The 24,902-nt window shown below is 41.9% G+C and overlaps 2 protein-coding genes across 2 annotated transcripts in view; one reads left to right on the plus strand and one right to left on the minus strand.

Annotated features, from left to right (window-relative positions):
• Nucleotides 1-300: 300 nt before the first annotated feature.
• LOC117263068 (uncharacterized) overlaps nt 301-24,902 on the minus strand; it is a 33,111-nt gene continuing 8,509 nt past the window's right edge. Inside the window, exons 3-8 of the mRNA XM_078175992.1 lie at nt 19,725-20,753; nt 14,791-14,795; nt 14,429-14,572; nt 14,196-14,336; nt 6,245-6,470; nt 301-4,327 (exon numbers count right to left, since the gene is read on the minus strand). Of these exons, the coding sequence (XP_078032118.1) occupies nt 2,202-4,327; nt 6,245-6,470; nt 14,196-14,336; nt 14,429-14,572; nt 14,791-14,795; nt 19,725-20,753 (3,671 nt within the window). The 3' untranslated portion in view covers nt 301-2,201. The remainder of the gene's footprint in view (nt 4,328-6,244; nt 6,471-14,195; nt 14,337-14,428; nt 14,573-14,790; nt 14,796-19,724; nt 20,754-24,902) is intronic.
• On the plus strand, nt 8,954-15,002 carry LOC144467339 (uncharacterized). The gene is made up of 2 exons (XM_078175787.1): nt 8,954-9,386; nt 13,968-15,002. Exons 1-2 carry the CDS (start codon nt 9,194-9,196, stop codon nt 14,879-14,881), a joined length of 1,107 nt encoding a protein of 368 aa, XP_078031913.1. The 5' UTR covers nt 8,954-9,193; the 3' UTR covers nt 14,882-15,002.

The raw sequence follows: 24,902 nt of genomic DNA on the forward strand, positions 1-24,902 counted from the left end.
TCAACCAATCACAGCCCTCTGACATCATCAGCATGCTGCCGCTGTGCTTCTTTAAAAATTCTTTGGTGCTTTTTCTGAGCTAAGCTTATTTTACTCACACTGACCGAAATGTATGAGCTGCTGTAGGGTTAGTGAGTTAGCTTGCTAACTAGGTAGGCTATGCTAACAAGTAAACGTGCCAATGGACTAGTGTATTAGCAAGTTAGCTTGTTAAAATGGCCTACCTAGTTAGCAAGCTAAATCACTAACCCTACAGCAGCTCGTAAGGATTTCGGTCAGTGTTTCTGTGGATGGAAAACTAGCTTAGCTCAGAAGACGCACAAAGGAATTTTTAAAGAAGCACAGCGGCAGCATGCTGATGATGTCAGAGGGCTGTGATTGGTTGATTGCAATGTTGATTCAGGAACACGTCGTACTTAGCAAAGTCATGTCGTGCATATTCTCATAAATATATAAATACACAGGTTATATAAACACACAGTGAATATCTGCCTCGTCTTGTTATTTGTGTGACGGTTGTGGCTGTTGGTCTGTCAGCGGTTCGTCCTCCTGACGGCCTCACTGAGCTTGGACAGCTGATCTTAAGTCAGCTCTCACTCACTCACACTGATGGTTAAAAGTCTTCACATGGAGTCACAGCTGCAGTGACTCATCAGTTTATTGACTGACAAAAAAACAACCAGTGACTATTTTACCGATCAGTCCAGTGAATGGATTCTCTCGGCTGAAATGATGAGGGGCTTTTAATTTAAAACAGAAACAGGAAGTGTTGAGTTTGAAATGACAGTGTGACGCAGTAAAGATGATTTTCAGGATGAGTGTAGTGTTCAGTTATTAGCAGGAATTATGGAGCAACCTTTTTTTTTTAACAGCACTTCAGGTTTCAGATTTTCAAGGTAGAAATGTTGGACTTTTACTTTGAAATATCTCTAAATACTGATCCAGACCAAATATGTGAGTTTTGTGTCTGTGTCATCAGACATGTCGTCAACATCAGGAAAAATATTTTTTATTTTTATTTCCAGCAAAACAAAAATCACAGAATAAAGACATGTCTGTTGCGCGTTCGTGGTTTTTACTTTTTAATTTATAATTAATAATTCGGGGCGTCGGTGGCTTAGTGGTAGAGCAGGTGCCCCGTGTAAAGGGCTGTTGCCGCAGCAGCCCGGGTTCGACTCCAGCCTGTGGCCCTTTGCTGCATGTCATCCCCCCTCTCTCTCTCCCCCTCTCACACTTACTTGTCCTGTCCATTAAAGGCCAAATGGCCCAAAAAATATCTTAAAAAAAAAAAATCATTTTACACTTCCTCTTAATATAATCCAATCAATCACATTTCCATAACACCTTATTTTGAAAACAGAACATAGTCACACATCATCCCGCCAACTTTGCTTAGTCTGCTGCTAGCTTCCTGTCAGCTCGATGAAGGCATTATTCACTGTAACACAAATTAACATCACTATATGGTTTCACTAGTGTTAGCATTAGCCAGTCCCTTCAGTATTTCGCAGCAGCTTTTTTCGGGATAGTTGCGTCCTAACAAAAATTGTAATGAAAGTTGTGATGAAACGATGCCAGTGGGTGGCGCTATCACCATGACACCTAAACCTGGAGCCTAATAAATATATATTTCAATACATATTTCATACATGTAGGTGAAACCAGCTTCGGGGGCTGCGTCGAGAGGGTCTTGGCAACTACTTGCTGTCGGTGCTCTGGCGCCAACAAACTAACGTTACTTCCAACCGCACACATTTAATTGAACGTACATTCTGGATGTGACAGCTTCTGTCATGGTGATTCGTCTCGTCTGTGCTCCGCCAGTTTGTGCCGTTCTCCGAATAAGTTTGGCGGTAGATTGAATTTGCGTTACTTGTTGTGATCACAACATCACGTGTTCCTGGAGGGGACTGGTTAGTTGATATGACCACAGAAATTAGCGTTCTGCTACATTACTGTTGAGCTGTAGTTGGTTAGCTTCCTTGCTAACACTGCTAGCAGACATGATAAGCATGAATTGCCGTACGTTTGACGCCCCTGGATAAGACATTCAAGTACTCTGATAGACAAATAATTTTTCTGTGGTAACACACTAAATCTCTTTGTGTCCTGGAACATCTGATTGTCAACATTTCCCAGATTTAACAATCAATCAATTAACGTAGAAAATAGTCCATGTGATTTCTGAAACAGTTCTGTCTCTATCGACGATCAGTCAGCAGTGATGAACTCTTATCCTGCATCACGTCCGGACCGCGCACAGCTTCACTTCCTGTCTCAGCAGCGGCATGTTGCACCATGTGTCGCTTCATGTTAGACACCTGCGTGAAGCTTCTCCCACAGATGGAGCAGCTGAAGGGTTTCTCTCTAGTCTCCCCTGTGTGCTGAACCATGTGTCGTTTCAGGTTCCCGCCCTGTGTGAATCTGACGCCACAGACAGAGCAGCTGAATGGTTTCTCTCCCGAGTGCGTCCTCAGGTGTTTCTTCAGAGCACCGCTTGCTGTGAAGCCTTTAGCGCAAATGGAGCAGCTGAAGGGTTTCTCCCCCGTGTGGATCCTCATGTGAGCCTTCAAGTTGTGCTTGTGGTTGAATCTGTTGCCACACTGCCAGCAGCGAAACGGTTTCCCTCCCGGTTCTGTCTCCAAGTTGTCCTCCGTTTGGCTCTCGTCGAGCTCCTGCTGCTCGCCACCGCACTTGTGTCGCCTAAACCCCGAAAGCCACGTGAACTTTTTGTCACAAATGCTGCAGCTGAACTGTTTCTCTCCCGTGTGGACAGCCATGTGTTGAGTCATGTGAACCTTCTGCGTGAAACCTTTACTGCAAAATGGGCAGCTGAACGGTCTCTCCCCCGTGTGGAGTCTCTCGTGAGTCTTCAGGTTCACCATCCGGCCGAATCTCTTCCCACACTGAGAGCAGCTAAATGGTTTCTCTCCTGTGTGACTCGTCATGTGGCCCAGCAGCGACCGCTTGCAGCCGAAGGTTTTTCCACAGTCGGAGCAGCTGAATGGTCTCTCTCCAGTATGGATCCTCATGTGAGTCTGCAGGTGTTCCTTACGGCCAAATATTTTCCCGCAGTCGGAGCAGCTGAAGGTTTTCCTGCCAGTGGAGTTTGATCTGGTCTCCGTCCAGGTACAGTCCCGAAATTCTCCGGCCTTGGCACCAGTGTCTGGTTGTAAATCTGGATGTGAGTTCCTGGCTGGTTCTGGTCCTCCACAGTCCTCTGAGTAGGCTTCAGAAGAGTCTATGGACACTGGTCGTACTCTTCCTCCGGGCACTGGGCCTACTTCTCCTCCAGGCACTGGGTGTACTCCTCCACAGTGGTCTCCATCAGCTTCTGTTTCTACCTGTGAGGACTGAGGTTCATCTTCATCATCCTCACTCTTCATGGGAAAAGGACTGAGCATGGACTCTCCTGGCTGGTCCTGGCTGCCCCACAGTTTAGGACGCTGAGCAGACTCTCCGCCACACTTGTGTCTCTTGAGCTGATAAAGCCAAGTGAACCTCTTGCCGCAGATGTCGCAGCCGAACCTGTTCTCTTTGGTGTGGACAGACATGTGCTGTGTCAGATGTCCTCCATGTTTAAAACTCTTCCCGCAGACGGAGCAGCTGAACGGTCTCTCTCCGGTGTGGATCCTCATGTGGATGTTAAGGTTGTCCTTGCGGCTGAAGATCTTCCCGCACTCGGAGCAGCTGAACGACTTCTCTCCCGTCTCTGCATCTCTGCTGTCCTCTATCTGACTCTGGTGATGCTGAGAGGACTCACAGGTGCACTGGTGACTCTTGAGCTGAGTGTACCAGGTGAATCTTTCGTTGCAGAAATGACAGCTAAAACGTTTCTCACCCGTGTGGATGGACATGTGATAGGTCAGGTTGACTTTCTGGGTGAAGCTCTTCCCGCAGAAGGGGCAGCTGAATGGTTTCTCTCCGGTGTGTGTCCTCATGTGGATCTTCAGGTGCGGACTGCGGCCAAAGATCTTCCCACACTCAGAGCAGCTGTAAGTCTTTTTACTGGCTCTAATTCTCGTACCGCCGGCAGGGACTTTGATAATCTTCAGGGAGTTTAAAACCGACTGAGGTTCTCTGTTCTCCATCCAACCATCATCATCATCATCATCATCATTACTGAGATCAGTCTTTAACTCCAAAGAGTGTGACGTCTTGGTGTCAAGTTCAGGTTGGAAATGTGCTTCTGACGGACTGCTCCACAGTTCCTCCTCTTCCTCTTTAATGTGTGGGGGCTCTGGGTCCTCCTGGTCCACACTGGAGCTCCACTCCTGCTGCTCAGGGGGAACCTCTTCTTTAACCACCAACTGCTGCTGCTGGACCTCTGCGGTGGGACAAAGACACAGAGAGACCAATACGTCATGGAAATCTGAACAAGAACAAAGGTTCTTTTTAGCATTTTGAGCATTTGAGGTCAACAACTCTCTGAAAGAACCCGTCCTAACCGCCTTGGAAGAGCAAATTTAAGGTGTGGAAATGAGACTGAAAAGCAATATGGAAGGAGATGAGCTCGGGCAGGCTCCGGACATGACAGAGGACAAATCACCAAGGTGAGCAGCAGCAGCGAAGAAAGTTCTGAGAACAATGGTGAGACTGGGAAGTCTAGTGAAGTTTTGGCTAACTCTGGCATGCGGGCCGTCTACAATGAGATCCGGGCACTACGATCAGATTTTAAAAGTGATGTGAGTGATTTCTGACTTTCTATTCGTGTAGACATGAGGAAGGAGTGGAATGAGTTTCAGGAAGAATCAACCAGAAAGGCGACCTGCAGGTGATGGAGGTAGAACATGCCTGGGCGCCGCAGCACTGAAGGACCAAGAGGATCTCCAAGCAAAGCTAACCAACTTAGAGGCTCGTTTACACCATAACAACCTTCGCATACGTAGAATGCCAGACGGATCTGAGGGGACTGATCCACTGGAATTTGTGGTGAGGCTTACAAAATCAGAACTTGGGCCCACCACTACCCTACATAGACCCTGCGTGCCACCTGGCACTAGGGCTGCCACTAAGGATTATTTTCATTGTCGACTAATCTGTCGATTATTTCTTCGATTAGTCTACTAATCATTTAATCGAAAAATGTGTTAAAATGTTGAAAAATGTTGGTCTGTCTCGCCCAAACCCCAAAATTACGTCATCTAATGTCTTGTTTCGTACTCACGCCGAAGGATGTTAGTCCACCGTCACGGGAGAGTGTGTAAAGCTGCCAATATCTGAACTTAAGAAGCTGCAGTAAGAGTATTTTGGGGTACTTTTATAGTACTTTTCTATGAAAAATGACTCAAACCGATTAGTCGACTACTAAAATATTCACCGATTATTTTAATAGTCGATTAGTCATTGATTAGTCGACTAATCGTGGCAACCCTACCTGGCACAAAGCCTCCCCATGATGCACAACCCAGATCACTGGTGATCTGCTTCCTGGAATATAACAATACCCATAACTAATGAGAACACTGTCCAACATGCCTCTGCCTGAAGAACCTCAAGTCTGACATCCTCAAGGACCAACAGAACCATGCAACATCCATGAGAACCCCAAACAACTTCAACCAGACACCTCATGAGGACCAACAGCTGACTGAGCCAATATGAGAGAAAAAAAACAACTAAAAATTCCAGCCAAACTGTTTGAGAGATTTAGTGGATTTCTTAAGATTTGAGTTTGGGGAAACCCGGAGCACTCTTCCAAAGCAAATTCCAAATATCTGCTGCAGGAACAAACAGCTTACGGAGCAGCGGAAATCATATACTACACCCTACATGCTCAGCGTATCCTCATAGAACAGTTTGTGTGATATCCTATGAATCTGCACCCCATAAATGATGCTACTATTTTAACGTGCAGTTACATAATCAACATAAAGTTACAGAGGTTAGGTTCACACAGATCCAAACACGTGACTCCAGGGGAAAGTTCCATCCACCCCAACCTGCCTCCTTGCAAGCACTCAGGACTGCTTTCTTGTTTACTGCCGTCAGCATATTGGTCATGCAGCCTTTTAAAATATGTAGAATATGTATGAATTGGGGTGCATTCGTTTTCACAGGAAAACACATAAAGATGATTCAGGAAGGTAGCAAAGGTACCGAGCGCGTCATATTTTAGGGTCTACTGACAAAGTGGGATAACTTAGGATGAGGACGTGTTGGACATGCAGGAATGGGACATTCACTGAAGGATGTCTGAGGCATCATGGAGACAGAGACCCCTCTGCTTAACATGTACTAGTACCTGAGCCTTCATCATCTTCACTCTTCACAGGGACAGGAGTGAATGTGAACTTGGTGATATCAGCCTCCTCCAGCCCTTGAAGCTGCTCTCCCTCCTGACTGCTCCACAGTTCCTCCTCTTCCTCTTTAATGTGTGGGGGCTCTGGGTCCTCCTGGTCCACACTGGAGCTCCACTCCTGCTGCTCAGGGGGAACCTCTTCTTTAACCACCAACAGCTGCTGCTGGACCTCTGCACCAAACAGGAAACACAGACAAATTGTCATTTGATGCCAGGTGAGCAACCTGACAGGCTGCAGGATATAGTGCCCACACAACTTTATTTTCACACATTTTATTTAAATACATTTAAATATTATTTTTGGACATTTTATCAAACAATTTTGAGACATTTGATTAATATTTCTTTCCAGACTTTTTATTAATATTATTCAGACATTTCAATAATATTCCTCTGATGTTTAATAGTCATTTTTTGACATTTTTCAATATTTTTTGGACAAATTTTATCAGCCACTACATTAACATTATCTTTGGACATTCCTGTGACATTTTATCAGCATTTTTTTCAACGTTTTGTCAGTTTTTGGGGGGATATTTTATATTTAATGAGATTTTTTTCAGACAGTAAATCAACATTTTCTACTGACATTTTTTTGGACATTTTATCAACATTTTTTTCCGACATTTCATGAACATTCTTTTTTAAATTTAATCAACATTTTTCTGACTTTTTCAAAATATTTTCAGGACATTTTATCAAAAGTCTTTCTGATATTTTTATAACATTTTTAGGACATTTTATTAACATTGTTTTCAGACTTTTCATAATAGTTTTCATACATTTTTATAATTTTCCTCTGACGTTTCTTCAACATTTTTTACTTTTTTTGGAAAATTTTATAAACATTTTCTCAGACTTTTTTTCCAGACATTTCAGTAAAAGTTCTCTCAGTGTTTTATCAGCATTTTTTCTTTTTTCGAACTTTTTATTAATGTTTTTTGGACATTTTAATAATATTTCTCTGACATTTCATCAGCATTTTGTGGATGTTTTTACTTTTTGGGCAACTTGATCAACATTCTATCAGACATTTTTTTTATTTAAGACATTTTAACATTTTTTTTCCGTCATTTTATCAGCATTTTTTCAGATGTTTTGTAAATTTTTTGGGATATTTTATGTTGAATGAACATTTATTCAGACACTGAATTAATACTTTCTTCAAACATTTTTTTCAGATTTTTTTTTAATTTTTGGAACATTTTATCAAAAAATTTTCAAACTTTTTTAAAATATATTTGGGACATTTTAAAAAAAAAAAAATTTCAGACTTTTTTCCCCCAGATGTTTCAATAACATTTTTTTTCAGACATCTAATCAAAATTTTCTTTGGACATTTTTGACACCGTTTTTGGGCAATTTTTTCAACATTCTTTTTCAGATTTTTTTTTCTTTTCAAAATACATTTTTTTTGACATTTTTTTTAATTTTATATATTTCAGACAATTTATCAACATTTTTTGGACATTATGTCAGTAAACACTGAAACACGCAAACAATGTTAATGTGTGGGGGCTCTGGGTCCTCATGGTCCACACTGTAGAACCCATGGTTTTCACAAAAGTGTCACAATTAATTTTTGTTTGTTTTTTTTGAAATATTTTTTATACTTAAATAAAAAATGATATATATATGTATGTATATATACATACACACACACACACATATATATATATATATATATATATATATATATATATATATATATACACACATACATATATATGTATATATTTAGATATCTTTGTTATATTGATATAAATGATTACAATATATATTTCTATTTTATAATTTTTTGAAATTTTCATCATTTATTTGCTAAAATTACAACTTCTCAAACTGAGGTCATTAAACAGCTGCTTTTTTTACTAGATTACTTTATTTTTATAGATTTAATAGCACATATAAATAAATAGAACATTTTTGGATCTGCAAAGCTGAAAGATTTTCATCCACCAATTAATCAATAATCAATTCCAGCTTGAGCGCTGCTGTGACTGAGGTTACCATGGTGACACGGGGGTTAAAGGTGAGCTAGCTCCTTGCTAACAGACAAGGCAGTAAACAACCGAGCTGACATGCTAAGCTAACGTTAGCTTCCTACTCCGGGCTCAGGTGTGAACCTTCACGATAAAAAATAAAAGCGTCTGTTCAGACACAACCTGAAAACCAGCTAACGTTAGCTTAGCATCGTTAGCAGCAGAGCTCAGCAGAGAAAACTAACCTCTTCTTCTTCTTCGCGTGTTTAAAGCCTCGTCCGTGACGTCAGGCAGCAGCTTCCGGTGTGGGTCCATCTCTGCTCCGGTTACTGAACTAAACTCTGACGGTTTGTTTTTCTGCCGTTATTTAGATCCAGCTAACGGTTCACTCTGCTAACACTGCTAATCACGGTCACACTGTCACTTCCTTGGAGACGTTTCAAATTAAGAGTGTCCTTTCCTTTCCACTGCCTGACAGAGTTAATAATAATAATAAATTAACAAAATGATGATGATAATACTACTGATAATATAAAATAAAAGGAAGTGGAGGAAGTTAAATTTTATTGATTGATAAATGCAGTTAAAATAACAAACACTGTGTTGTAAAAAGCGCTGAGTATTATTGTGAAGGTCTGTAGCACCGGAAGCTTTAAACCCTCTGCCGAAGTTACAGCGGAACCGGAAGTTCCTTTGTTATCTCTCGGTCGTAAGCAAGATCAGCGGAAAGTGTTTGTTGGTCAAGAAGTGTGTGTGTGTGTGTGTGTGTGTGTGTGTGTTTGTGTTTGTGTTTGTGTTTGTGTGTGAGAGAGCTCTGACCGATCCTCTGTGTTTTCACGCCGACGACACAGCTCCTGGAGTTAGCCTGGCGTGCTAGCTGTTAGCGGAAGTCTGTTATCAGAGTGTGAAGATGTGTAAAGTCCAAATGCTGAGAGCGTTGGTGAAGCAGCGACTAACTGCGGCTGCTGAAGAGATATTTGGGCTGTTTGAAAGAACGATAGCAGAGTACGAGGAGCAACTTTGTCGCTCAAAAGAGGAGAACGAGCGACAACGGAAACTACTGGACGCTGTTTACAACCCTCAGCTCAGGTTACACAGAGCAGGTTAGTGTCTTCTTCTTCTGTGGTTATAAACACAGAGCAGGTTAGTGTGTTCTTCTTCTGTGGTTATAAACACAGAGCAGGTTAGTGTCTTCTTCTTCTGTGGTTATAAACACAGAGCAGGTTAGTGTGTTCTTCTTCTGTGGTTATAAACACAGAGCAGGTTAGTGTCTTCTTCTGTGGTTATAAACACAGAGCAGGTTAGTGTCTTCTTCTTCTGTGGTTATAAACACAGAGCAGGTTAGTGTCTTCTTCTTCTGTGGTTATAAACACAGAGCAGGTTAGTGTCGTCTTCTTCTGTGGTTATAAACACAGAGCAGGTTAGTGTCTTCTTCTGTGGTTATAAACACAGAGCAGGTTAGTGTCTTCTTCTGTGGTTATAAACACAGAGCAGGTTAGTGTCTTCTTCTGTGGTTATAAACACAGAGCAGGTTAGTGTCTTCTTCTTCTGTGGTCATAAACACAGAGCAGGTTAGTGTCTTCTTCTTCTGTGGTTATAAACACAGAGCAGGTTAGTGTCTTCTTCTGTGATTATAAACACAGAGCAGGTTAGTGTCTTCTTCTTCTGTGGTTATAAACACAGAGCAGGTTAGTGTCTTCTTCTGTGGTTATAAACACAGAGCAGGTTAGTGTCTTCTTCTTCTGTGGTCATAAACACAGAGCAGGTTAGTGTCTTCTTCTTCTGTGGTTATAAACACAGAGCAGGTTAGTGTCTTCTTCTTCTGTGGTCATAAACACAGAGCAGGTTAGTGTCTTCTTCTTCTGTGGTCATAAACACAGAGCAGGTTAGTGTCTTCTTCTTCTGTGGTTATAAACACAGAGCAGGTTAGTGTCTTCTTCTGTGATTATAAACACAGAGCAGGTTAGTGTCTTCTTCTTCTGTGGTTATAAACACAGAGCAGGTTAGTGTCTTCTTCTGTGGTTATAAACACAGAGCAGGTTAGTGTCTTCTTCTTCTGTGGTTATAAACACAGAGCAGGTTAGTGTCTTCTTCTTCTGTGGTTATAAACACAGAGCAGGTTAGTGTCTTCTTCTTCTGTGGTCATAAACACAGAGCAGTTTAATGTCTTCTTCTTCAGTGGTTATAAACACAGAGCAGGTTAGTGTCTTCTTCTTCTGTGGTTATAAACACAGAGCAGGTTAGTGTCTTCTTCTGTGGTCATAAACACAGAGCAGGTTGGTGTCTTCTTCTTCTGTGGTTATAAACAGAGCAGGTTAGTGTTGTCTTCTTCTGTGGCTATAAACAGAGCAGGTTAGTGTCTTCTTCTGTGGTCATAAACACAGAGCAGGTTAGTGTCTTCTTCTTCTGTGGTTATAAACAGAGCAGGTTAGTGTCTTCTTCTGTGGTTATAAACACAGAGCGGGTTAGTGTCTTCTTCTTCTGTGGTTATAAACACAGAGCAGGTTAGTGTCTTCTTCTGTGGTTATAAACACACAGCAGGTTAGTGTCTTCTTCTTCTGTGGTTATAAACAGAGCAGGTTAGTGTCTTCTTCTTCTGTGGTTATAAACACAGAGCAGGTTAGTGTCTTCTTCTGTGGTTATAAACACACAGCAGGTTAGTGTCTTCTTCTTCTGTGGTTATAAACACACAGCAGGTTAGTGTCTTCTTCTGTGGTTATAAACACAGAGCAGGTTAGTGTCTTCTTCTTCTGTGGTTATAAACAGAGCAGGTTAGTGTCTTCTTCTTCTGTGGTTATAAACACAGAGCAGGTAGTGTCTTCTTCTGTGGTTATAAACACAGAGCAGGTTAGTGTCTTCTTCTGTGGTTATAAATACAGAGCAGGTTAGTGTCTTCTTCTGTGGTTATAAATACAGAGCAGGTTAGTGTCTTCTTCTGTGGTTATAAACACAGAGCAGGTTAGTGTCTTCTTCTGTGGTTATAAACACAGAGCAGGTTAGTGTCTTCTTCTGTGGTTATAAATACAGAGCAGGTTAGTGTCTTCTTCTGTGGTTATAAACACAGAGCAGGTTAGTGTCTTCTTCTGTGGTTATAAACACAGCAGGTTAGTGTCTTCTTCTGTGGTTATAAACACAGAGCAGGTTAGTGTCTTCTTCTGTGGTTATAAACACAGAGCAGGTTAGTGTCTTCTTCTTCTGTGGTTATAAACACAGAGCAGGTTAGTGTCTTCTGTGGTTATAAACACAGAGCAGGTTAGTGTCTTCTTCTGTGGTTATAAACACACAGCAGGTTAGTGTCTTCTTCTTCTGTGGTTATAAACAGAGCAGGTTAGTGTCTTCTTCTTCTGTGGTTATAAACACAGAGCAGGTTAGTGTCTTCTTCTGTGGTTATAAACACACAGCAGGTTAGTGTGTTCTTCTGTGGTTATAAACACAGAGCAGGTTAGTGTCTTCTTCTTCTGTGGTTATAAACAGAGCAGGTTAGTGTCTTCTTCTTCTGTGGTTATAAACACAGAGCAGGTAGTGTCTTCTTCTGTGGTCATAAACACAGAGCAGGTTAGTGTCTTCTTCTGTGGTTATAAACACAGAGCAGGTTAGTGTGTTCTTCTTCTGTGGTTATAAACACAGAGCAGGTTAGTGTGTTCTTCTGTGGTTATAAACACAGAGCAGGTTAGTGTCTTCTTCTGTGGTTATAAACACAGAGCAGGTTAGTGTCTTCTTCTGTGGTTATAAATACAGAGCAGGTTAGTGTCTTCTTCTGTGGTTATAAACACAGAGCAGGTTAGTGTCTTCTTCTGTGGTTATAAACACAGAGCAGGTTAGTGTCTTCTTCTGTGGTTATAAATACAGAGCAGGTTAGTGTCTTCTTCTGTGGTTATAAACACAGAGCAGGTTAGTGTGTTCTTCTTCTGTGGTTATAAACACAGAGCAGGTTAGTGTCTTCTGTGGTTATAAACACAGAGCAGGTTAGTGTCTTCTTCTGTGGTTATAAACACAGAGCAGGTTAGTGTCTTCTTCTGTGGTTATAAACACAGAGCAGATTAGTGTCTTCTTCTTCTGTGGTTATAAACACAGAGCAGGTTAGTGTCTTCTTCTGTGGTTATAAACACACAGCAGGTTAGTGTCTTCTTCTGTGGTTATAAACACACAGCAGGTTAGTGTCTTCTTCTGTGGTTATAAACACAGAGCAGGTTAGTGTCTTCTTCTGTGGTTATAAACACACAGCAGGTTAGTGTCTTCTTCTGTGGTTATAAACACAGAGCAGGTTAGTGTCTTCTTCTGTGGTTATAAACACAGAGCAGGTTAGTGTCTTCTTCTTCTTCTGTGATTATAAACAGAGTGAGTGTGTCACCGACACTGCTGCTTCTTCTGTGGTTACAACAGGGCTGACAGCTGCTCACTGCAGGGACTGTTCAGTATTTATTAGGGGGGTGCAGAAGGTGGGAGGGACTGTGTTCTTATTTTGGCTGAGGGGGCGGGGCTTATAGATTTAAATGGTTGTATTTGCAGGGTCTTTAAAAAGTCTTAAAATGTCTTAACTTCAATAAACAACGACGCCTCAAACATCATAAAATAAAATTATATTTGAGTTTGTGAAGTTTTAACTATGACGCACATTTGATCTAATTTTATTTATATATTTTTAAATTTCTTCCTGTGACACTGAGTGAAGCCTTTCTGTGTAAAATGTACTTAATACTGGCACTGACCTGTCAGCAAAACATAGATTCTATTAACCATATTCCCACAATACCTCAGATATACTGCTGACCTGTGACGACTCAATAAGTTAAACACGATTTGTCCTAACAAAACAATTAAAAACACGGTATAAGGCCAAAATGAATAAAATAAGGTTTTAGGTAAAAAAAAAAAAAGTCTAAGGTCAAATAAATACTTATATAAAGATTATTAAATAAATAAATACAGGTTAATGGCTATAAAAATGACAAAGTTCAAGGCCAAAAAAGGAAAAACAAGTTTGGGCCAAAATAAATAAATACATTTTTTTTTAAAAAAAAAAAGGTTTAAGGCCAAAAACACATCAACGAAATATCCAAAGGAAATATTTGAAAAATACTATTACAATGAAAATAAATAAATAAATAAAAAAGTAAATAAAATGTCAGAAAAATTGGGGGGGGGGGGGCGGGGGGGCAATACGAGATGTGACAAATGTGTGGACCAAGACTCCAGTGCTGGACTGGGACAGTGATGGGCGGAGTCTGGAGATGTTGCAGAGGTGGAAGAAAGCTATCTGGGTAATGTCTGAGTGAGAGAGTGCTGCCCAGAATGATGCCGAGGCTCTCGACGTGGCTGGATGAGGGTACAGGGAAGTTACCAATGATCTTGTGAGGGACGTGGGTGCTTTGGATTTTGGACAGGGTGTTTTTGGAACTGATGAGCAGGGCCTCTGTTTTGCTTCCGCTGAGCTTCAGGAAGTTCCTGCTTGTCCAACTCCTGATGTCCTCAAGGCAGGTGGTGAGGGAGGTGGGGCAGTGGAGGGTTTAGGGAGATGTAGACCTGTGGAAATGAACACAGTGATATAAATATTCAAAAATTATTATGATAATAAAATGTGTGGAAGTAAAGTTGTGTGGGCACTATATCCTGCAGTGTGTCAGGTTGCTCACCTGGCATCAAATGACAGTTTGCCTCTGTTTCCTGTTTCCTGTTTGGTGCAGAGGTCCAGCAGCAGCTGTTGGTGGTTAAAGAAGAGGTTCCCCCTGAGCAGCAGGAGTGGATCTCCACTGTGGACCAGGAGGACCCAGAGCCCCCACACATTAAAGAGGAAGAGGAGGAACTGTGGAGCAGTCAGGAGGGAGAGCAGCTTCAAGGGCTGGAGGAGGCTGATATCACCAAGTTCACATTCACTCCTGTCCCTGTGAAGAGTGAAGATGATGAAGAGAAACCTCAGTCTGAGGGACACCACTGTGGAGGACCAGGACCAGGACCAGCGCCAGGAGACTCTCCTGAACCTGACCCAGATACTGACGATAGCAGGGAATGGGAGGAGCCTGGAGAACCTCCGTCAGGATCAGTCCCTCTGAGCACTCCAAGACAAGGAGAGAAACCATTTGGCTGCACTAATTGTGAGAAACGATTTGGCTTCAAGAACTCTCTGAAGAGACACATGAGAACCCACACAGGAGAGAAACCATTTGGCTGCTCCCTCTGCGACGCCAAGTTTCTCCGTATGGAAAACCTGAAACGACACACTATCGTTCACACGGGAGAGAAACCGTACCGCTGCTCTGTGTGTGGGAAAACTTTCAATGAGAGTGGACACCTGAACCGACACATGAGGAACCACACGGGAGAGAAACCGTTCAGCTGCTCCGTGTGTGGGAAGAGATTCCCTCGGAAGGATAACTATGTTCAACACATGACTTGTCACACGGGCGAGAAACCGTTCAGCTGCAGCGTCTGTGGCAGGAGTTTCTCGTGGCGGACGCAGCTGAAAAACCATCAGTGTAGCGGCGGACTGTCGTCACGGCTCCATCAGACTCGACCTGAGGAGAACAAGGAGAGTTCAGACAACAGAGTTAATGAGCAGGACAGCAGCCCCGTCCACCTGTTTCCCCATGCCGCTCTGTAGACCCCATCAATCTGCGTTCCTTTCCTGTAGGATCACACTCTGTCTGTTGTCTCTGGTATGGCTGCAGTGAGACTCCGCCTCTTCCTGTTACACTTATAATAAAAAACTGGTCACAGAAAAACTGTTACTCTGCTTCAGTTTGTGGGTCAGTAGTTAGCATGTCAGTTAGCAGTTAGCATGTCAGTTAGCATGTCAGTCAACAGTTAGCACATCAGTTAGCATGTCAGTCAGCAGTTAGCATGTCAGTTAGCAGTTAGCATGTCAGTTAGCTGGTCAGTTAGCAGTTAGCACGTCAGTTAGCTGGTCAGTTAGCAGTTAGCATGTCAGTTAGCAGTTTTCAGTTTTGAGCAGAAATATGAACAGGTCAGGTTTCTTTATTGTCCCCTCAGGGAAATTTGTTGTGCAGCAAGAGTTTACATAAAACACAGTACAATGGGGGCACCATCATCAACAGCAACAATAATAAATACAAATCATGAGATAAAAAACAACATACCAGTTGAAGGGAATGGTAATTTTATATCAAGTAAAAACTTGAAAGAAGAAAGAGTGCCTGAGTGCAGGATCACAGACAAGGTGCTAACTGCTACTGAGCAGATTTATAGCACTTGGAATGAAAGATGTATGAGCTCTTTTAGGCCTCCGAACAGGTGCCCTGAAATGGTGATCTGAGGGCAGCAGCTCAAACTCCCCTTGAAGCTGGTGGTCCTCACAGACCAGTGGAGCATCAGCCCTCCCAGTTATAGTTATGGCCTGTTGTAAATGGCCAAAAGCGTGTTCTGACTCCTCCCTGAGATTTTACTGGCACTTTTCACAAAACACTGGAGTCGATTCCTACAAGACAGATTAAAGTTTCCAAACCAAACAATAATACAAAAAATTAAAACAGATTCAATGACGCTCCTGTAGAAGAGTCTCATCATCTCATTTTCCTCAAGAAATAAAGTCTCTGTTGGACTTTTCCCGAGGTAAAATCAGCATGGGATTCAAAAGTCAATTTGTTGTCAAGAACAACACCCAGATATTTTCAACTACACTAAAATCAATAACTGTTTTTTTTTTCATAACGTTTTTTGTTTTGGACAAATTTAAATGGAGCAAAGACTCATCACGTGATCCTGTTCCTCTCTCTCAGGAAGGCTGACAATAACGATGTGTCTGTTCCTATAAATGCTTCTGCACTCACTGGTGTACATGATGTAAAGAAGAGGGGAGAGACATCGCCAGATGTTTTAAAACTTCTCTCTTGATCAGCTGTTCAAAGGACTTCATAACTAAACAAGTCAGAATCATTTAACTCTTCAGGTGTGTTAAGCTCGGCTCCTGGGACAATAAGCCTCAGAGGTGATGTGCACAGGTTTTTGGTACCTTGCCACAGATGTGATCAGGTCCTGGGCTCTTACTCTTCGTATGTTTAAAAATACTGGTCACACTTTAACATCAGTAACAAGTGATGGTCTTTTCTTGTATTTTATTCATCTGTGCAGTAAAATCATGATAATCAAATCTTAAATAAAAACTATTGAGTTCATCAGCCAGATGTTTATCAGATAAACATCTGGCTGATGAACTCAATGAGAAAGCCACTCACAGTGCTGCCTTGATGTCATGCTATCACAGCCTGTCTTTAAGATGTTACTGCGAAGCTCTGCCTCAGTCTCATCCTCATACCTCACTTTAGCCTTTTTTATTTCAGCCCTCACCTCCTTCTTATAGAGAAACTATATTCCCTTGTCAAATGCATTTCTCCCATTCAGTATCAGACTCTTTGTTAGGAAAGATCATCACTGCTTTGGTAGGAATCACAGAGTCTTTGCAGAAGGAGCTATAACTACACGCAACCTTTAGGACATGAAAAGACAGGACAGGACAGGACAGGACAGGACAGGACAGGACAGGATGCTGGACAAACTTTAAGAAAACATACTTAAAAACTAACAAACATACGAGCAACATGAGATGCTGGTCGCCCCAGAGCAGCGCCCTCTCTTCCAGTTAGCAGTTAGCCGATCAGTTCAGTTACTCCGCACAAGTTCACACCCGCAAGAAGCATTTCTCACACATGATGTGTTCAAGGACTGTCAGAAATTTGAACATCCAATCATAATTTCCAGTGAGAAATGGTATGATTTTGGCAATTTTTAAAGTAATGTTTTCCTTAAGAATTGCGAAAAATGTTTTAAACAAAAACAAATCTGCAAAAAAAAAAAAAAAAAAACAGAAAAAAAAGGGGTTTTTTGCAGATTTGAAAAAAAAAATTAAAACATTTTGAAAGAAAAAAAATGGCCAAAAAGGTGTTAAGAAAACATGCTTTGGGTTTAGAGGTTTGTCATGTTTAGAATTTGGCACAAACGTCCACTTGGGATGTGGTTCTTCAGATATCACATCACAAGAATGGGATGGATGCAAGGTCAGTGATCTCTGACCTTTGACACCAAGTTTTAATCAGTTCATCCTTGAGTTCAAGTGGACATTTGTGCCAAATTTGAGTAAATTCCCTACGGGACTTCTTGTAATGTAACGTTCACGAGAATGCATCAGACACAAAGTGACAGTGAGAACTGAAAAAATAATTAATTAAATAGATAAAAGAAAAAAAAAAGAAAAAAATGTTTTAAAAAAATGATTATACAAATATCTTTAAAGAATTTTTTTTAAATCGTCAAAATATATATTTAAAAAAAAATCACCCAAATGTTTTAGGAAAGAAAAAATTGTCCAAAAACTTTTGTAACAAGAGGCAAAAGCTGCAAACATTTTTTTAAAAGAAAAACAAAGTACTAAAAATCTTGAAAGAAAAAAAGAATTGCCAAAAATATGAATAAAACATGCCATGGGTTTAGAAGGCATGTTTAGTTTAAAAATTGCAAAAATAAATGAATTGATTAAAGAAAGAAACAGCAAAACTCTCTGAAGAAAGATAATTGAACAATTTTCTTTAAAGAAAATAAAAAGGTTACTTTAAACAAAGTCGCCAAAAATTTAAAAATAGCCCAAAACTTTTACAGTATGAAGCTTAAAGCTGACTCAAATTGTACACTATGCCATACTGGGGCAGTTGGTACCTTTTATCATATATGGGAATGTCCTGGCGTAGTTAATTTCTGGAAAGTGACTAAAGATAATTTGTCCACTATACATGTACTATACACCCCTATCTCCTCTCCTTCTGTGCCGATTCTTAATGATCTCTCTCAGCTCCAGTTACGAAAACCCCAAAAGTGTGTCTTTTTGTCTGGTTTGACAGCTGCACAGAAGATGGTCGCAACTAGGTGGAAACCTCCACATATACTAACCTGCCAGCAATGGCTGCTCACTTTCATAGATGTTGTTTATCTTGAATTATCTACATCACGCATCCATGGGGCGAAAGAGGAGACTATAAGGCTTTGGGCACAAACAGGATCTCAAAGGCCTTTTAACTTGAAAAGCACCCCCTTTTTTTCCTTCTCCTTATAACCTTTTTATTATCTATTTACTAAATTATTCATTCTTTTCCCCTCAGGTCCTGCTTCTGTGTGTTCTGTGTTCCCTGTTTGGGCTTTATAATCTACATTCTAATTGTTGTAGACATCTATCATCATCTATGATGGGCTATCATTTTATGTTTATTTATTTATTTTAATTTTCTTTTTTTCTTTTCTTTTATTTCTATCTATTTATTTATTTTATATCTATCTATCTATCTATCTATATATCTATATATATATATATATATACATATATACGATTTAGAATGTATGTATAAGCAGTGTGTAGATCTGTGTATGCACATGCACATATAATGACATAGGTATGAGTGACTGTATATCTGGGCAAGCAATTCAATATGAAATCCATTTGTATCAGTCTGTACACTTTGTGGATCAGTCCCTTTACATATGGTGATTTGTTATGTTGTCTTATTTTTATTCCCTGTTTTGTTACTGATCATATGTCTGCTTCTTCTTCATAATAATCATCACGAATGAGAGCGGAATCACGAATCACCAAAATGTTTTTAAAGAAAACATACATTGGGTTTAGAGGGTATGTTTTCTTTAAAACTGGAAAAAATAAAATAAAATAAAAAATAAACAGAAATTTCAAAAAAGAAAGAAATTATTTAAAGGGAAAACGGTAGCCAAAATAGATTTTATTTATTTATTTATTTTTAAAGGGCTGAAATGTTTAAAGAACAAAATTCACCAAAAATTTTTACAGAAAAAAAGTCACCATTTTTTTTTAAAGAAAAAAATGCCTTGGGTTTAGAGGGCATGTCTTCTTAAAAAAATCTTAAAATAAAACAGAATCAACATCAACTTTTTAAGAAAAGTTGCCAATTTTTTTTTAAAAACGGGCCGAAATGTTTTATGGAAAAAAAAATTACCAAACACTTAGAAACAAAAAGCAAAATCAGCAAAAATCATAAAAAGCACTTTATCCATAAATGTATTTTTTATCATTATTAATTCCAAAGTTTTTATTGGACAGAAACAGACTGATGTCATCGGCATATAAAATAACAACTACATTTAAACAGAGACTGGATTATTAATGTAAAGAAGAAAAAGAACAGGACCAACAATAGAACCCTGTGGAACCCCACACATGACGTTGGCCTCATGGACGACACAATAATAAAGTCCCAATGTCCTCAAACGAGTACTTCCGTGTCTTGTGGTCTCACTACCACTAGATGGCACGAAGAATTGTCCTCAATCGAGGAAAACAGGTCTGAGTTAAGTAGAATAAAGTCTAAATTCAAGTAAACCCAGAATGTGATGTCCTCATGTGAGGATGCAGGATCACAGGAGGATATAACTACAACAGGAAGAAGAAGGCAGTTTTCGAACACCTCAGCTGAACGTCTTGTCTTCTATGTGAATGGTCATGTGACGTCTCATGGTCGCTCTTATTTTGAAATGTTTACCACAAATTGGACAACCAAAGGGTTTCTCCTCTGTGTGAGTGATCATGTGACTCTTCAGATATGCCTTCTGCGAAAATCTCTGACAACAAACAGAGCAGTCAAACGGTTTCTCTCCCGTGTGGATCTTCATGTGTTTCTGCAGAGTCCCGCCCTGAGCGAAGGATTTCTGACAGACCGAGCAGGTGAACGGTTTGTCGCCGGTGTGGATCCTCATGTGTTTCTGTAAAGTTCCACCCTGTGTGAACGACTTCTTACACACTGAGCAGCTAAATGGCTTCTCTCCTGTATGAGTCCTCATGTGGATCTTCAGATCCCCACTCTCTGTGAAAGATTTACCGCACTCGGAGCAGCTGAATGGTTTCTCTCCAGTGTGAGTCCTCATGTGTTTCTGTAAGTTTCCATTCTGAGTGAAAGATCTCTTACAGACAGAGCAGCTGAATGGTTTCTCTCCTGTGTGGGTTCTGATGTGCGTCTTCAGATGTTCACTGATACCAAATCTTTTCCCACACTCAGAGCAGCTGAACTGTTTCATTCCAGCTCTGCATCTTGAATCCCTGACAGGAAGTTCATGTTCCACAGAGGTAAACCCTGACAGAGGTTCTCTGGTCTCTCTCCAGTCATCGCTGTCGTCGGTCTCGGCTTCAGAAGAATCTCCAGTCCTGTCCTCAGTGTCTGGACCTGAGTTCCCGTCCAGTCCTGGTCCTGGTCCTCCACAGTGGTGTCCATCAGACTGAGGTTCCTCTTCATCATCTTCACTCTTCACAGGGACAGGAGTGAATGTGAACTTGGTGATATCAGCCTCCTCCAGCCCATGAAGCTGCTCTCCCTCCTGACTGCTCCAGAGTTCCTCCTCTTCCTCTTTAATGTGTGGGGGCTCTGGGTCCTCCTGGTCCACACTGGAGCTCCACTCCTGCTGCTCCTCTTTAACCACGATCACTTTCTGGACGTCTGAAGGTAAAACTGAAACACAGGCAGAAAGTTTTACGTGAGTATTTGGACATTTTAACATCTACAATTTCATGACATGTCAAACTCCAATGAAAATTGATCTGCAACCATTTTAATAGTTTACTGGTTTCTCAAATTTAAGGATTTGTTGCTTTGGTTTGTTTTAAATGACCATAAACTAAATATTTTGGGGTTTTGACAGTTCAATCCATTCATTATCATATGCATATCCAAGGCCAGGTCGCTGGGACAGCAGGCAAAGCAAGGCATTCAAAAAGTTCCTCTCCCCAGCAACCTTTCCTATCCTCAAGGATCCCAAGGTGTTCCCAGACCAGATGAGATATATAATCCCTCCAGTGTGTTCTGGGTCTGTTTTGGGGCCTCCTACCAGTGGGACGTGCCTGGAAGACCTCTAACGGGAGGATCCTGCTCAGATGGTCAAACCAACTCAACTGGCTTCTTTCAATGCAAAGGAGCAGCGGCTCTACTCCGAGCTCCCTCCGGATGTCTGAGCTCCTCCCCCTATCTCTAAGGCTGAGCCCAGACACCCTACAGGGGAAACTCATTTTGGCCACTTGTATCCGCGATTTCAGTTTTTCAGTCACTACCCAGAGCTCATGAGCATAGGCGAGGGTTGGGACGTAGATGAACTAGTAAATTGAGAGCTTCACCTTCTGGATCAGGTCCCTCTTCACCACGGCAGTCCACTGATCCATCTCACGCTCCATTTTACTCTCACTCATGAACAAGACCCAGAGATACTTGAACTCCTTTGTTAAGGGCAATAATGGTCTCCCAACCCAGAGAGGGAACAATCCACTGTCACAGACTGATCAAGCCAACAGATCATCTGCAAGGGGCTGAGATGCAATCCTGAGGTCACCAAACTGGAACCCTGCCTCCCCCCGGCTGCACCTCAAGATGTGTCCATGAATATCAATCAATCATATGACATCCCTCTGTCCTTTGGACCCTCACAGCTGATCAGGAAAAACTCCCCAAAAAAACCTTTAACGGGGAAAAAACGGTAAAGAAACCTCAGGAAGAGCAACTGAGGAGGGATCCCTCTTCCAGGACGGACAGACATGCAATAGATGTCGTACAGAACAGATCAACGTGATAAATTAACAGTAATCCGTATGACACAATGAGACAGAGAGAGAGAGAGAGACAGAGAGAGAGATGCAGGTAATAACAGTAGCTTACAACAACATTATTGAAAGTAATAATATTATAGTTATAGTTCTGGCTACTGTGGTACAATATGTTGAAAGTATGTATTAATATCTGGCAGTATACATGTGTGACAATAATCATATGTGTATAATAACAGTAGAAGTATGACTAATGATTAGGGATGGCAGCAGCAGCAGGAGGCATCTGGCAGGACCACGGCAGCAGCACAACCACACACGTCACACTGTCCAGGCACCGCTGTGATATGAGTTAATCTGAGAGACAGTGGAGCACAAAGGCTCCGGAGAAGAAGCCGAGTTAGTGACATCCAGAATGGCCGAGTTAGCAAGATGCAGTAATAGAATACGAGAGAGAGAGAGAGAGAGAAGGAGAGAAGGTGCCCGGTGTATTATAGGGGGGTCCTCCGGCAGACTAGGCCTAAGTCAGCCTAACTAGGGGCTGGTACAGGGCAAGCCTGAGCCAGCCCTAACTATAAGCTTTATCAAAGAGGAAAGTCTTAAGTCTAGTCTTAAATGTGGAGACGGTGTCTGCCTCCCGGACCGTAACAGGAAGATGATTCCACAGGAGAGGAGCCTGATAGCTGAAGGCTCTGGCTCCTGATCTACTTTTGGAGACTTTAGGGACCACGAGTAACCCTGTGTTCTCAGAGCGCAGTGTTCTGGTGGGATAATATGGCACTATGAGCTCTCTAAGATATGATGGAGCTTGACCATTTAGAGCTTTATAAGTTAACAGTAGGATTTTAAATTCAATTCTGGATTTTACAGGGAGCCAGTGCAGAGAAGCTAACAGGAGAAATATGATCTCTCATATCACAAACAGAATTGATGACAAGAGGCGAAGGCCAACACCGACTCACAACAATGTTGACTTTGTGCCGAGTGTGTGGACAGAGCTCTCACTTTGGTTATACAGGAACAGGATTGCCCGTAGCAATGACCCCGGTACTCCGAATTCCCCAGTAACCCCCACAGGACTCCAAGTCCACAAAACACATGTAGACTGGATGGGCAAACTCCCACGACCCCTCCAGCAGACTCGCAATGGTAAAGAGCTGGTCCAGTGTTCCACCACCAGGACAGAATCTGAGGTTTGACAATCGGTCGAAGTCTCCTTCCCAGCACCCTGAAATAAAGTTTACCAGGCAGACCGATCAGTGTGATTATGCGATAATTGGACCACACTCTCCAGGAAAGAGAACCAGCACCTTGGTCTGCCACTCCACAAGCACCAAAGGTTGCCAACATCCATGTGACACTGACGAGGCATGTCAGCCAAGACAGCTTAACAATACCTGGTCAGAGGTTCTTCTCCTCTGCTAAACATAACCCGAGACAAGCCCTGCTTCCCTAACTTGGTTGTCTAACTGTTTGCCAGAACTTCCTTGTGGACAGTCAAAGGTCTTTGCTTTGGCCACCCTTAAAGCATTTCTAGTCACCTGGTAAACATTTTCTGCTTCAGGAGTCCCCTCGGCCAACCAAGTCCGAAAGGCCTTCTTCTTCAGCTTGATGGTCTCCTTCAATGCTGAGTGTCCAGTAGTGGGCCCTTAGCTTGCCACCATGACAGGCACTGACGATCTTCTGACCACAACTTCTAGGACTCGCCTTCACAACAGAGGTCCTGAACATGGCCCACTCGGATTTCATGTTCCCAAACATCCCCTAGAATGCACAAAAAAATCTTTCAGAGGTGGGAGTTGTAGACCTCACTGACAGGGGCCTCACCCAGACATTCCCAGTTCACCCTCACAACATGTTTGAGTTTACCAGGTCTGTCTGGCAGCCTCCCCCGCCATCTAAACCAACTCACCACCAGGTGTTCAAGACATATGGCCACAGATCTTATAATCAACCTAAAAGATGATCATTGATCTCTGGCCAATGGTGTTCTGGTACCAATAACACTCATGAACCTCCCTATAATATCACCCCAAGACAGGTGCAGCCCCTCTCAGATCCTCTCTGGAAGAGATGGATAGAGGAGTGCCTGTCATCAGTCCAAAGATGTTAAAGAGGAACCAGGAGTAAAGGAATTTGGTTGCCAGAGATATGGCGGTAATAAAGGATTCTTCAGTGATTCCTGGTTCTTGGCCACTTGGCAAGGTCTTCACACCTGGAGTATTCAAGCCTCATGACCAGAATGTGAGAAGACGATGGAGACAGGTACAGCATCACTTTGATCTTCTCTGTAAGAGTTGGACTGAGGAGTACCTGTCATTGCTCCAAGAGACGTTAGAGAGGAACCAGAGGTAGAGGAAACTGGTTGTCGGTGATATGGTGGTAATAAAGGATTCTTAAGCGCCTCCTGGTTCTTGGCCACTTGGCAAGATCCTGTGGGTTTTTACAGACAAACAGGTACTTGTGAATTCTGTGAGATTACAGACTGAAGTGATCATCACAGAGAGGACAGGGACCAATCTGGTCCTGGTACAGAGAATGTAGATTTGTTTGTATGGACTTGACCTGGCCGGAACTGTGGGCAATGCTTGTGATTCCACCAGGTGCACTGCAGCGCCCTTTGAAAGAATCTAAGTAACACCTCTCAGATCTGCTCTGCTAAAAATAAGTGCCTTATCTAATTTTTGACAAGCTGCATTGCAAAGAGCAGATCGAGCTGGACAGGAAGTGGGATGACCTAATTTGGCACTTAGTCACTCCACTCCACGGACAGGACCTCAATCATGTTGCTGACCTCGATATTGTCCCTTGTGTTTACATGTTGTTTACATCAGAACGTCACCGGCACTGTCGCCACCATGATGTCAGAATAAACAGCAGGGTTTCCCAGATCATTAGCAGACTCTGACGCGACGATTCTCCCAACCATTCACCAACTGTTACCAGTCCAAGGAAAAACAAATCATCCCTTAAAAGCTTACACAGTGTAGCCTGCCGGTAGCCTGCAGCTGCACAGTTCTGGTCATCGTTAGCTTGCCAAGACATTGGAAAGAACCAAAATTCATTC

Source organism: Epinephelus lanceolatus, chromosome 16 (genome assembly GCF_041903045.1).
Source record: "Epinephelus lanceolatus isolate andai-2023 chromosome 16, ASM4190304v1, whole genome shotgun sequence".
Classification (NCBI taxonomy): domain Eukaryota; kingdom Metazoa; phylum Chordata; class Actinopteri; order Perciformes; family Serranidae; genus Epinephelus; species Epinephelus lanceolatus.

Coding starts and splice junctions, on each gene's coding strand:
- LOC144467339 (XM_078175787.1), top strand. CDS start 9,194: ATGTGTAAAGTCCAAATGCTGAGAGCGTTGGTGAAGCAGCGACTAACT. Junction 9,387..13,967: donor GCTCAGGTTACACAGAGCAG/GTTAGTGTCTTC, acceptor TGTTTGGTGCAG/AGGTCCAGCAGCAGCTGTTG.